This window comes from Halichoeres trimaculatus, unplaced genomic scaffold (genome assembly GCF_033239565.1).
Source record: "Halichoeres trimaculatus isolate MK-OKI-2021-1 unplaced genomic scaffold, fHalTri1.1 fHalTri1_scaffold_2, whole genome shotgun sequence".
In the NCBI taxonomy this organism is placed as follows: domain Eukaryota; kingdom Metazoa; phylum Chordata; class Actinopteri; order Labriformes; family Labridae; genus Halichoeres; species Halichoeres trimaculatus.
Genome location: NW_027437180.1, coordinates 12,995,711 through 13,009,479, shown reverse-complemented (window position 1 = coordinate 13,009,479; position 13,769 = coordinate 12,995,711). Strand labels below are relative to the sequence as shown.

The following is a 13,769-nucleotide window of genomic DNA, read 5'->3' as shown; positions in this document are numbered from 1 at the left end:
ATGTTTTTGTTGTCAAGCTCGTTGCTGCTGAAAACACTGATTTTTTTTCAAGAGTTAAGTTTGTTACTGTTGAATGAAACTTTCTTAATTGACAGCAGTGAGAGGACTTAATGCTGCGCTGTCTGTCATACTGTGCTCACCACATGCAGCGAATTACTTTGTGTGAGAATTAAATTCCATATGAGAAACAAATCTAACGCTAATGCCGTCACATATAAGTCTGGCAAAGTGCAGACAACCGTCGATTTGGGGTAATTATTTCTGAGAAAGCGAGCCGCTGGCAGGACAAGTCCTGCTGAGTTTAAAGGGGTGTCCCTCATCAGGAAACATTAAGTGTTCTTACCAACATCATGCCATTTAATCCCAACAGTCTCTGCAGCATTAGCACCAAGGGTTACCAAGCAAACACACACACTCACTCACACTTTGTGTGTGTGTGTGTGTGTGTGTGGACATTTGCTATGATGCACTTCACACAAAGAACCTTACAGAGTAAAAGCATGAGAAGCAGGCAGAAAACGCCTGTCAGTAAACCAGAGAAGGCCAACAGAGGGGAAAAACTGTTTTGCTTTAAGACAAAGTGCTGAGCGAAGAGACCGTGAAGGCTGTTGAATCTGAATTAAGCATAGATTGGCCTATATTGCAGCAATCAGGGAACTAGTTCAAGACGTGCCAGGCCTCATGTAGACTCCATACGCTGAGGATCTAACTCTCTAACAGTGAAACATACACACTCACTGATCTGAAACTCCAGCTGAACTTAAATTGAGCCTGAAATTTTGCTCCTCTACCTCTGACTCAATGACAGGTCTTCTATTTTTGCCAAATGTGTGTGTGTGTGTGTGTCTGTTTGTTGGTGAGGCAGGAAGACAACCAGGGAAAAGACTTCCTTCTTTGTGCCTCGTCCAGTCCCAGGTCCCCACTGGACTCTCATATTCAAGTCAGACAGGTGTCCTGCCTTCCCCAGGGGCAGAGGTGAGAGTGCCGGGGAAGAATAGCCGTGCATAACCTGAAACGAGCTCTCCAAACATCCTCCTCTCACAGGGCTGGTTACACCACATGTGAGTGAGTAAATAACTTTCACTTTCAGGAATAAAGCACATAGCTCAAAGTCAGAGAGGCAGCTAAATCCCTGTTTCTGACTCAACTACTTGGTTTAGTCCCAAATGGCACACACTGACCCACTCATTAACTGGGAAACCTGCAGCTTGACAGGCAGCCCCTGGATGACAGTAATTGTTGCAATCGCAGACTGAGAGCAATTAATGAAGGGGTCAGAAGTTTCCAGAGGCGTGTCAGCCCAAATTAAACAGCTCCGGCATGAATCTGACAGTAACCTTTGACCTGGGCAGCCCAGGCCGAGGTGAGTGAAACACGAGGCTGTGCACGCGTATGTGCTGGGGTTTCATTTTCTACAACAGAAACTAAAAATTGTACATTTGTGACAAATCTCCAGCAGAACAAAAACTGCAAAAACTTGCCATAATATAACAAAATATAGCAGCACAGTCTCTGATGTGAGCGTTTTTTTTTCCATCTTTGCAACAGACCTCAGACGTCCTCGCAGCTCGGCAAGCTGCATCAAATTAATTAACAGTGACTTACTTTACAAAGCACATTGAACTGAGTGTGCACTGCACACAGAGCCAGATTGACGGCAAACTTTGACCTGCAGCTCTCCACTACAATTGTTGCTTATGGCGTCAATGAGAGGCTGACGGTGAATTCCCTCTGGCACAGGGCCAGCAGCCACCAGTCCACAGGAATAGACCTTTATGATGAAGTAAATATAATGTAAGCATCAAAACAGATTCAGAAACGTCAGTAAACAGAAACGCTTGAAGCCACAATTGAAGCTGTTAACACTCTCTGAAGTATTTGAGCTGTAACTCAACGATACTTTGAGGATCATGATACTCTGCCTCAAGGTTTTACATGAAACGGCTCAGAACATAATCACCAATTGTTTTGGCAGTGTTAAACGTAAGTAACCTGGAAATATACATAACAAAATATCATGAGAGAAAGTTTTGATGTTGTGATGTAACAAAACTATGTACACAAAATACAATCATTGATGATTTAACTGTGTTATTTTGATGGGAAGTTTTTTTTTTAATAAATATTGTCAAGGAATTAGCTGGAAAGAGAGCTCACATGATGCACCAGAGCACTTTAGCAAGGACAGCAAAGGCACACATACACACACAAACCAAAACAAGTGTGATAAAGACAGGAGTGTCCCAAAACTATTTTGACTGGTGTGCACTGCACAGAAAAACACCACTCCACATCCACTAGCATGGAGCGTAACAAAGCATGTTGTGTATCAGTCTAATATTTGGATGATGAAGAGGTGCTACGGTAGATTTAAGTCTTGTGATTGGATTAGAAAGTCATTTATAACTTTGATTTAAGGCTGAGGTTGAAGTTTTTTGAATGAAGAAATACATAAAAATCACATCATTCACAGAGAGGCAGTATTAAATACTAAATAGTGCTCAGCGCTTTAATAGTTTGTAAAGTAGTAGTAAGAATCATCCACATACAACACAACCTTCATGCAGGCTGGGCTATGTGGTTAAGATGCGTGTCCATTTAAAGGGGACATATCATGCTTGTTTCTCCTTTTCACTCTGCCAGACTAGGATGCCTGTAAAGCATTTCTGCCCTCAGTTCAATTCATTTAGTTCCTTCATCGCCCTACAATAGCGTTCTCAATTTCCTCATTTTAGGCCATTCTGAAGATCTCGTTGAAACGCTCCGTTTCGAGAATGACCTCCAATAACCTCACAACGTCACAGCCCTTTGTGCTCTGATTGGTCAGTTCTATCAGAGGGGTGGAGAAGGTAGAGCCAGGGGGCGGTTTTTGCAGCATGGCAGTATTTACAAAATCGCCACATTGAATGGAGCAGACCGAGCGAGTTTGCTGTTTGCCAAAACTTCACCATAAGGCATAGATAGCACTAATAAAATGGCAGAGTGTAGGATACGTCCTTTTGTATTGGACCCCGAGTCAGACCCAGACGGTTCTGCAGCTCAGGAGGAAGAAAATCCAACTCGACACAGATCATCTCAGGACGCTTCAGTGTGGTGAGTCAAACCAGTACTGTAACATGTAGAGTTTATACGTGGAAATAAAGGCAGACTTCACCAATAAACTATTTCTATAACAGGGCTCCATCCTGCTCCTTCACTTTTCTCTGTCTGTTTTATCCATCATGCTGAAAGTGCAGTCTAAAGATCGCCTCTACCGTCAGTTCGTCACTATGTTATTATCACAGCATTATTGTGGTCCAGGTTCACAGTGCATATCAGAACAAGCATGCAAATATCACAGTCTCACAAGTATTACGATGTCTGCTAAAACTACAGCGTTTTAACTGCTAATTCACCATGTAAAGCCGAGCTGCTCAGCAGAGCAGAGTCCCTGCATCCAGCACTCAGTCAAGTTAGCCAGAGCTGGTAGGGAGCTGTATTTATACTCGGCTCTTGGTGGGTGTATCCCTCAGTGACGGTTGTGTGACTAACTGACTTCACAGAGGAGGAGCTGCTTTATCAGATCACTCCAATAAAAAGAAAGGATCCTCGTGTCGTCACGAAGGTCGAAATCTCGCGGCCAACTGGCAATGACCGATTTTCAGAGGCATCAAATCTCGTTCTAAGATATCAGAAAAAATACAATGTCTCATTTTTTTTAAATTCAGGGGGTGAAAGGTCTTGTTTTCAAATTCATTATATTATTTGTAAGTATTAAATCAGGGATCAGCATGATGTGTCCCCTTTAACGGTCATTCCCCCATTCTCCCCCCTGGTTTCCTGCTCTGCCCAATGTCCGATCATCTACATATTAAGGTGTAGAAGCCCAAAATATAACTTTAACAAAAAAAACACATAACCTAGATTGATGGAGTCTCTTGGTGGCAAAGGGCAACTCTGAGAGTCTGTGGTGTCATCATTTACAGTCACAACATCATAACACACAAAAACTGAGTGAAAGCGAGGGGACGCCGTCCCTCACTACCTGTTGATTGGAAGCAATAGATTCATGGATGTCAGAACGCTATCCTGCATTCATACAGAGCTGCCTGACAGTGGTCCAACAGTAGAGACAGCAATGTGTCCAGAATCTACAATCTTTCATAACAGTCAGACTCCATCACATCACACGTCTGTAAAAAAACAATGAATTCGTTGAGAAAGTCAGTGACGGTCAGTGACTGACCCGCACCAGGACAGAAGAACACATATTGTTAAAGAAAGCTAAACTGTGTCCTGAAACTCCTGACACTTGCCTCTCATGTTTCATTTTAACTTCATCCCTTACACTCAGGCTGATGGGCCAAAAAAGATCATTCCATCCAGTCATCTGATGTTCTCAGTCTCCTGTGGCGAGCATATTAAATAACGTGAGTGATACAGGAAGGTCAGACTTGGTATAAGTGCCTGCGCTGTCATAGTGTTGAAGATGTCACGGCGCTGCTGTGAAACACACACTCACTCAGGGTTTAAAGAGAAACAAATGGAAATCAGGAGGAAATGATGTTTGCTGCTGCAAGAGCATTTCTGTAAATAATGGAGTGTGATGAAAACAAACAAACATGCCCCCACAGCTAGTATATTATGTAATGCTAATTTGGCATGGAGAACTAAACCTAATTTCTGGTAATGGAGCTGAATGGTTTGTTCTGTTTTTACACCCGTTTAATCCTCTTAAAGCAAAGTGAATATTCCCATTCGCCCGCACGCAATGCATCAGCAACATTCTTCCACTTTTAATGCATCCATCCATCAAGTGGTGACAGGTGTGAGCACTCATCCGCAGGTTACTCACATCGCTGCATGTCTGAGCTTCAAGAAGGAACCAAGTGGTACCAAACGTCCACACACTGCCAGGAAGAACTGAACCAAACACAAAAACAACAGAGAGGGGGATGGCTATGCAAAACATCAGGTAAACCGTGGGTGAGGTAAATATCTTTCACAAACACCATGCGCATGAACACACACACTCACACACACAAAACACATGAGGGGCTTGAGGGTTTTAGAGGCTGTTATTCATTATCCACACGACTGCATTCCAGGGCTGGACAAAAGGAGTTATCGCCACCATCATTCAGAGGCAAGCAATAGAGACGTAGAGAGGGATTTAAGCAGGTTCTCAAACAAGATGCCCCCACCTGATAACCTCAGTACTGCCGTTGCACCATTCCCACATGTCCCCTAATGCATTCACAAGTCAGAGGGAGGGAGGGAGAGGAGAGAGTGAGAAAGAGTGAATGAGAGGGCAAGGTAAGAGGAGGAAAGTAAGACAGAGGAGGAGAGGAACAGAAAAAAGTGTGTGAACATTAACACTGAATGGAGTGATGGAGGAAGATAAGGAGACCTCCTCCTCCCCTTTGCAGGAAGTCAGGTTGTGGCAAGTGCAGCTCTGTACTGATGAGGCTGCTGGGAAAACAAATACCAAAACAGCCCCATGCTTTTCCTCTTTTTCCATCACCACCTGGAACTTCTTGAAAAATCTGAGATTCCTCCTCCTCCTCCTCCTATTCCTAAAAAATCTGGTTGAAAAAGTTTGGGATTCACTCGCAGACCTTGAGGTTTGAGACAGGCTGCACAAAAGGACGAGCTGAGGCTTCCCCTGCTGCCTCTGATAGACTATTACATAACTGCCTCATCACAGGGGGCAGGGTGGGCAGGTGCGAGGTCAACATGCATGTGCCATGACCCGTGTCACCTGGAGGTCAGCAGAGGTTAAACTAGAAAGGACACTTTATATTCTCCACTTTTCATTTGACATTGAGGGAAATGATAGAGAAAGAACAATTAGATATGTTTCTAAAGAGCTGTCTCACCTTTTTTAAACTCCTCCAACATTGCATCCAGCTTGGTGTCATTGAACACAAAATGCAAGGGGTGGCTGTAAAACTTTGTGATGGTTTTGAGAGGGGTGCAATCATCCGGGTCAACAAACGCCAGGTCCTTGACAAACAGCAGATCCACAATGTTGGACCTCTCGCCCTCGTAGACCGGGATGCGCGTGTAGCCGCTCTTCATGATCTCAGACATGGTGTTGAAGTCGAGGGTGGCATCTCCAGGGATCATGAAGCAATCTCTCAGCGGCGTCATCACATCTTCCACAGTCTTAGTCCTGAGCTCCAGTGCGCCCTGGATGATGTTCAGCTCCTCCTTCACCAGGTCGTTGTAAGGGTCCGTGACGCGCAGCATCTCCAGAAGCTTCTCCCGGTTGTACACAGTTCCTATCTCCTGTCCCAGAAGGTAGTCCAGCAGCTTGCTCACCGGGTAGGACGCAGGGAAGGTGAGCAGCATGAAGAACTTTGTGAGGAATATGGTGTTTGCACCAACAGCGAGACCGTGTCTGGAGCAGATGGCCTGTGGCACAATTTCTCCAAAAATCACTATTCCAATAGTGGACATGACCACTGCAATGAGCCCGGACCCGGCGATATCATCCAGCAGAATAGTCAGCGTGGTGTTCACCAGCACGTTCCCGAGCAGAAGAGAGCAAAGCAAGTAATTCCCTTGGCTCCTGACCGGCTCTATTTTTTTGGCGTAATTTTTCTCCCTTTCCGTGCCGCAGTTCTGCACTATCTGGAGCTCCATGGGGTCCAGAGCCATGAGCCCCAGGTTCAACCCGCTGAACATACCCGACAAGCATAACAACATGGAGATAAAGATAACCTGGAGCCAGAAAGGCAGCAGAAACTTTTTCTCCTCCACCACTATCACTTTGGTGTCATCCCCGTCGTGGTAGATCCAGGTGCTCTCTGTCCACGGGTCGTGCATCGCAGCCACGGCCGGTGCCGCGGTAGCGATGCAAAGGTAATACGCTTTACTCCTCTCCGTCTTTCGCAGAGGTTTGACCTCAATTTCCACTATTCCAGACGTTTTTCGATTCAGAATGATATTAGGCAATATAATTATATCCGAAGTCCTAATGCCGCAGGGATGTAAGCTGGAGGAGTCCTCTTGGCTCTGGTTATCCCCCGAGGAGCTGTCAAGGCTCCCCACCGTCCGGCTCCGGTCATGTTCCGTAAAAGCAATTTTGGACCAGGTCTCGTTGTTGATGTTCTGCCCGTAAACTCTTAATTTCACCCGAGAGCGTTCACTCACCCGCAGGTAGCCCCTATCCATGTAGGAAATGTCGTCCGTGTCCTCCAGTCGCAGCCCTATGATGACGGTCTCCTCGGACCCTTCCTTGCCACTTGTCGGGGTGACACAACAGCCAGTGACAGTTAAGAAAATCATCGCCAAAGCTCGGACCCGGTTAAGTGACGCCATTTTTGCAGCGGTGGGTTCTTGGGATAAGGGCTCTGCCATATCGATAACCATTGGCAACCAACCTCCTGAATGAAAAGGACTTTTAAAAATCAGAGCCAGTCGGAGTCCGCCTTCATCTCCGCCGAGGGTTGCCGTGACTTGTGCATCGGGACCTGTTCGTTCCCACTACGTGTCCGACACTGATGACTCGCGAGCGCAGGCTTATGGGCCAACTCGTGCCTCCCTTGATGTCCCCAAGACAGGCGACGGAGGTGACCAATCAGAGCGGGACGCTGACCAGGAGGTGGGGCGTCCGCAGCCTCCTTGGCGAATCACATTCCAAAACAAGTGCACCTCATGTTAACAGACGGACAGGACTCTACTCGTGACTTTTTCAAATTCTCAGGGCATTTATTTTATCCTCAAAAAGAGTAAGGGGTTTGACACCACTAAAGAAAACTTTCTTCTAAAACTACATGAGCCAGTTTTAGATTAAGATTCTTACTGTCTTTTAAATACAAAACCTGCATTTCATTTCAATAAAACAATCATCACGTATGACTGAAGGGCATATGAGCATACAAATGCTCCAAAAGTGATCCAGATCACGATAAAACTCGTTTCAAAATTTTTGAAGTGATTTCTTAAATCATAAATCTATTAAGGCAAGGGCATGCTGAATGTGTTTTCAAAAAAAGTTTGTATCTTCCTGTAAATTCTCACCCAAGTAGATTTCAGAGGCCTGATAAACTGATAGGTTATTTTCTGATGTCATAAGTGTTAATCGTGAGAAAAAAAAACATTTTAATTTGTAGACAAAAATAAAAATCTTTCCCATGATTCAAAGATACTTTTGAACAACACAGGGTGATGTAACTTCACAGCTGTCACTCACTGCAACAGTTATTAGTTTAATACTGACGACTACTTACCTATAAGAAAAAAACTAAAGTCCTAGTTTATATTAGATGTTCACTTGCACTCTTCTGCTCAGACTTGTGAGATGTCTGTACATGCTTTGATAAATATGCCAATAAAAACAGAACACTTTTCTGATTAAACATATATATTTTCAAAAACAAGTTAACACACTAATTGCATTAGAGTGTGGTAGCATAGCTCACATTATCCATAGAACAAGAAGAGGAGTTTTTTGTTAAGGCAAAGTTGGTAAAAGGTCTGATCAAGGTGTGAATAAGATAAGTGCGTTAAAGGACACTTCTGTGCATAAATTAAAAAAAATGTCTCAAATTAAACAATACTGTATCAGATATGGTACAAGTTGTACATTTCTGTAAATCATATCTCGTCTCAATACAAAGCAAGCATTGTGTTTTATTTGTGCCCAGAAGGTTTTTTTTTTTTATCATATATTTAATCTTCTGTTTTTAAAGTGAAGGTGATTTACTGGGTAGTGTGCAAATAACATCAATGAGACCCATGTCTCTGAATTCATCTTCATTTAAACATTTTGATTTTTCAAGACACAACAAAACAGCGAGGCATGAAGCAAAATTAAGTCAGTATACTTGAATTACTGTTCTCTGCGTGACACAGGGCTATATATCACAGTGCTCTTCCCACATCACTTGCAGCAGGAAGGAGACTTTGTGCTGCAGCACCCCCCTGTGGCTGAACCTGGACTCTGTTTCTCCAGCTGTGAGGCCAGCTCAAAAGGATCCACAATGTCAGCCTATGATGAAATTTCAACAAGTTAGAAATCATTAAAGGACTCCTATCAAACTTTGTTCTGTTTGAAAGTAACATAATCATAGTGCTTTGGTCGGTTGGAAGGAATGTGGTTAAGTTTGAAAGGTGGATATTTATTGTTTTTTTTTTCTTGCAATGAACACCATGGAGGGATATTCACTACCAGCAGAAATGTATGTTTACTGAGCTTTAAAATTCAGGTGAACGCATGTGCCCCTTTTATCTTACACTGGTTGTTCATTAAATCTGCACTACATAGTAGCAGCTTCCAAGACCAGGACCAAAGGCTTTTTTATTACTATTATCACCATTCAGCCATGTTGATTGGAGACAAGTGTCTTGAACACGATTCCACCTCAGTCCAAAGGTCAGTTCATGGGACAAATTTGATAAGATGCAGAGAATTTGAATTCATTTGTTTGCTTGAAGATTAAGTAGCAATTCCTAAACTGCAGAGGAGAATTTAACTTCTTGGTAGGATTGTGTTTGTAATTGAAAGCTGTTTAATGTGTGAATGTGTGTTTACATGCACAGAACAACCATGAGAGCTGATAAGATGGCATTCCGTTAGCTGAGAAGAGAACATTCCTTCCTGTTCAAGGTTCCCCACCATGACTCCACAGTCTGGTTATGACTCCAAGACAGCTGCTTGACCTTGTGTGTGGATGTGTGCGTATGTATGTTTGAGTGGGTATGTCAGTGTGTGTGTGTGTGTATAAGCTCTTGCAGCATGCGTCCTGTTGCACTCATGCTTGTGTGTGTGAGTGAGTGAGTGTACATGTGTGTGTGTGACTCAGTGCGCAGTGAGACAGTGAGGCTCTCTGGGTGTGTCACACATGTGAACCAAACACTACAAACATACTGACCTCTGGTGCTCAAGAAACAACAAAACATTTCTACATCCAGGAATTTAGTGAAGACACTGACCTTAGGTTTGACTGCACAGGGCCCACAGGCGTCTCCGGGTGGCTTGAAAGTAAAGTCCTCCTTAAACCTGGAATGGGTCAGAATAGTGGCCAGCTCCCCATCGACCTCCACCGCTTCACCTGCCTGTGAAATGCACCCATATGACGTCATTTTTATGTAGTGCACAAACTAGGAGACATTAAACTTCTCTTGTTGAACATTCACCTTGAATGTGTAATGACAGTCAAATTTAAAGCAGCTCTCCACTCCTGTAATGTCCCCGTTATACATGACCTGACAGGACTTTGGGTTTCCTTTTGGGACCTTGAACAGGCGGTAAGTGGCAGAGACAAACTTGTAGTCACCTGTGATGTCAACAGAGTTCAGAGAGAGTTAACAAACACACCAGCTTTAACTTGCCCAATGTAATACAGCTTTCTACTATAATGAGCTGTTTAAAATAATGAGTGACCATCATGTTGCACCAGCATACAGAGCATTTAGGCATGCTCCAGTAATCCCCAGTCAAATTAATATATTAATAATGATAATGATGATTTAGTTTTTCAAACCCTTCAGGCTAAAAGAACTATATTGAAGGGCCTGTTGGTAAAAAAAAAATAGAAAGGGGCAAATGTCCCATTTCTAAATAACCAACCGTGTTAATACAAAAGTGAGGTAGGAGCCAGACAAAAATGTTATTCAAACTATGCAACACTTTTTGAGAAGTTTCTTGGCAATTCAAGGTTGAAAACTGAAAAAAAAAGTTGAAAAGTTAAAATATCAGTCTCAAACTAGTTGGTCATGTTGTTGCAACAGGGATTATGTTGATTTCAAATTTTAGCCATTTACGACCACCAATTTTCTTTATGGTTTTAGAAAAAAAGACAAAAGTAAGAAAACTAACAGTACTAAACAAGAAACCAAAAAATACATTTCTATAATCAAAGTAACAAACCCAGTACATCCTGCAGTTCCCTGTTGTCAACTGTGATGACACTGGCTGTAACAAGGCGTGGTGTGCTGAAGCCTACTTCTTCAGCTAACTGTAGGAGATCCTTCCACCAGAGCGCTCCACCCAAACATTCACCTGCCAACATAAAATACAAAAGTCACATGGCAAATTCTGGCACCTGTCTGTGTGCTTTTATAACATTAGTGACATACCCCACAGGACTTTGTGATTTTTAATCTCCTCTGTCAGTCTTCCACTGCTGTACACATCACTGAAGTACAGCTCACCACCATCCTGAAGGTCAACAATCACGATTAAAACTGACTCTTCTGACAGAAAGTATTACTGACATGTTTGTGAGCTCTTATTTAAGGTGGAGGTCAACTACAGGTCAAGTCAGAGGCAGTTTACCTTGAGCACATCGTAAGCCTCTGCCAGCACTTTCCTCTTGTCTGGGGAGAGATTCACCACACAATTGGAGCTATGGCGGGGAGTCAAAATAAACACACTTTTGATCGCACTTCACTGAGATGTACAACAGAAAGAGGGAGAAAGAAAATATGTTCTTACATGATGATATCAAATGAGTTCTTTTCCAGACCAGCCTCTGTTAAGGCCTCAATGTAGCCCTGGACGAAGCGGACATTGGGTGCCTTGTAGCCAAACTCTTTTGTGTGATAGTCCACATACGACCGAGCCACTTCAAGCTACAGGAGAACAGAGGGTTGAGTCAAGTGTCCCTGTTTGGAGTAGATTTCATGTGGTGGGATGTCACTTTAATGTCTAGTTGCATATAATGCTTGCTAATTGGTGAAAACATCCATATAAACAAACTGGAAATATAGGTTGTCTGAAGTTATAGAAAGGAAAGTCTGTTGTAAGTTATATCTGAACCTAACTTGTTGTCCAAAGGAAAGAAAGTTTACTTTTTGTTCACATCTAAGGAAGTTCATGATAGTTCATGATAGCTATCCTGATGTTAAGTACCTGGCCATCTGTCATGTCGATGCCAACGATATGACCCTTCTCACCAACCAGATCACTCAGCATGAAACAGTCCCTCCCACTTCCACTGCCCAGGTCCAGTATCTTGCAGCCCTCCAAGCACTCTGGCACCACAAGACCACAGCCATAGTACCTGGGAGACAATAATTTTACAAGTATAAGTTAAAAAGCATGTAGATGAACAGATGAAGCAGCAGAGAAGATAGTAACATACTTAGCTATAACTTCAGGATGTACTTTCTTCAAAGCCTGGCGGATGTAGGCTGGGATGGGTTGGGCGGGAGATACACAGGCATTGGTTTTCAGGTCTGAGGACTTCTTCAGCAACTTTCCGTAATATTCCTGTAGTTGTTGGGCAAAGAACAGAAATTATCAAACGGCAGTTAGTCATCATTACAAAGCCATCTTGAGTAATACACACCATTCATCACAAAATCTAAGTTATGCTTTAACAAACTTGTATTCTCCAACCTAGTTAACACCGTTACACCACACAGACTGCACACCAATAGTTCCCCCACTGTTCCTTTGAAAGAAATCACTTGCTTACCTGGACTTATTGCTTTTGAATGATCACTTCAGGCAGAATTTTAACCAAACCCAAAGACTGCTGTGGCTTACACCATGCATCACTAAAAGATGCTTATAGTAAGATGGGAGCCCCCTCTCACTTGCTTCCTATACATCAGTGGATGAACTCGTTAATAGGAACTCTGATGTTGGAGCTTTCTGTGGCTGGAATGAATCAGTCAGGGAAGACAAAAAAAAAATAAGAAAAACAGAACTCAGGCCTTTATAACTCTGCTAGATCCCCTTTTTATCTACTGCACTATGGGATTCAATGTTTAATCACATTATTGTCTTATCTCCTTCCTAATTTATTTGCATTTTTAGAACGACGAAATGGCTGTATGGACAATCATCAAACGAAATTATTGGAGGCTGTTGAAAATAAAGAAAAGTTGGTCAATAAACGGCCGTACGCGTTACACACTATCTGGTCCAGTACCAGCTGGAAAGCGACAATCCTCTTTACAATAACAATGCCATATTCTATAAATATGTGTTTAAGTTGTTTAGGAGGTTTTATTAAAGTGTTAGCTAAGCTAACAGAGACTCTGATATGTACGCAGTAAATATTAACGTATCACCTTGACGTCCCCGTAAATGGCGTCACCATCGCATCCTTTGGTGCACGTGCTGGAAGAAAAGATTTTAAACATTATCAAACGTACATGTGATACACCTTCACTTCAGCTGCATGAGTTACAATTACTGTACTGTAAGCTGGCTATACCAAACGGCAAAAAAGTTATTCCTGATGAATACAAAACGACAAGATGTCACCGTAGACAGTGCTACCAGGAGCATAGCGTAGTGACCGTTTCTGAGGAACAACTTAATGCAGTCACTTGATTTATTGGATGAAATCTCGAACACGTCTAAAATTCAGTCTAATACGCGCATGTTTGGAGGAGGTTCTCACCTCTTTTCTTCTGCCATCACCTTCGACGTTGTCTGCAGCTGTTTGCTTCGAGCACCAAGTGAACCGTGCCTGTCTGACTTCCTGGTCAACAACCCCCTTTATTACAACCTTAATAACAGTTATCTGAACTGTATCTGATCCATCTGGACTCTGAGACAGTTTTATTCTTCTTCTCCTCTGAGGTGTAACAGCTGTTTACACATTTCATGTCGCATTACTGCCATCTCCTGGAATAAGTCGACTCCTACAGTGTCCGTGATGGACCATTTTATGAGGATATTTCCTGCGTTGTCTACTTCCAACAGCACTTCTATGGATATAATCTACTTTTCTCCATCACCATTTTCTTCATTATTGTTAAGGGGTTTCATCATTTCTGCTACCTGATGAAGTTTGCCAAGTGTAGTCTACTTCTTTAATGTC

At 42.9% G+C, this 13,769-nt stretch overlaps 2 protein-coding genes across 2 annotated transcripts in view; both read right to left on the bottom strand.

The window, feature by feature from the left end:
• Positions 1–7,526, bottom strand: part of cnnm2b (cyclin and CBS domain divalent metal cation transport mediator 2b) — a 57,613-nt gene extending 50,087 nt beyond the window's left edge. Inside the window, exon 1 of the mRNA XM_074688320.1 lies at positions 5,859–7,526. Coding sequence (XP_074544421.1) covers positions 5,859–7,356 — 1,498 coding nt within the window. The 5' untranslated portion in view covers positions 7,357–7,526. The remainder of the gene's footprint in view (positions 1–5,858) is intronic.
• Positions 7,527–8,369: 843 nt separating this feature from the next.
• as3mt (arsenite methyltransferase) lies at positions 8,370–13,545 on the bottom strand. The gene is made up of 11 exons (XM_074688332.1): positions 13,347–13,545; positions 13,012–13,060; positions 12,075–12,202; positions 11,843–11,993; positions 11,426–11,562; positions 11,267–11,336; positions 11,068–11,149; positions 10,859–10,990; positions 10,126–10,265; positions 9,922–10,044; positions 8,370–8,977 (listed from the first exon to the last, which is right to left on the bottom strand). Exons 1-11 carry the CDS (start codon positions 13,361–13,363, stop codon positions 8,870–8,872), a joined length of 1,137 nt encoding a protein of 378 aa, XP_074544433.1. The 5' UTR covers positions 13,364–13,545; the 3' UTR covers positions 8,370–8,869.
• Positions 13,546–13,769: the final 224 nt, after the last annotated feature.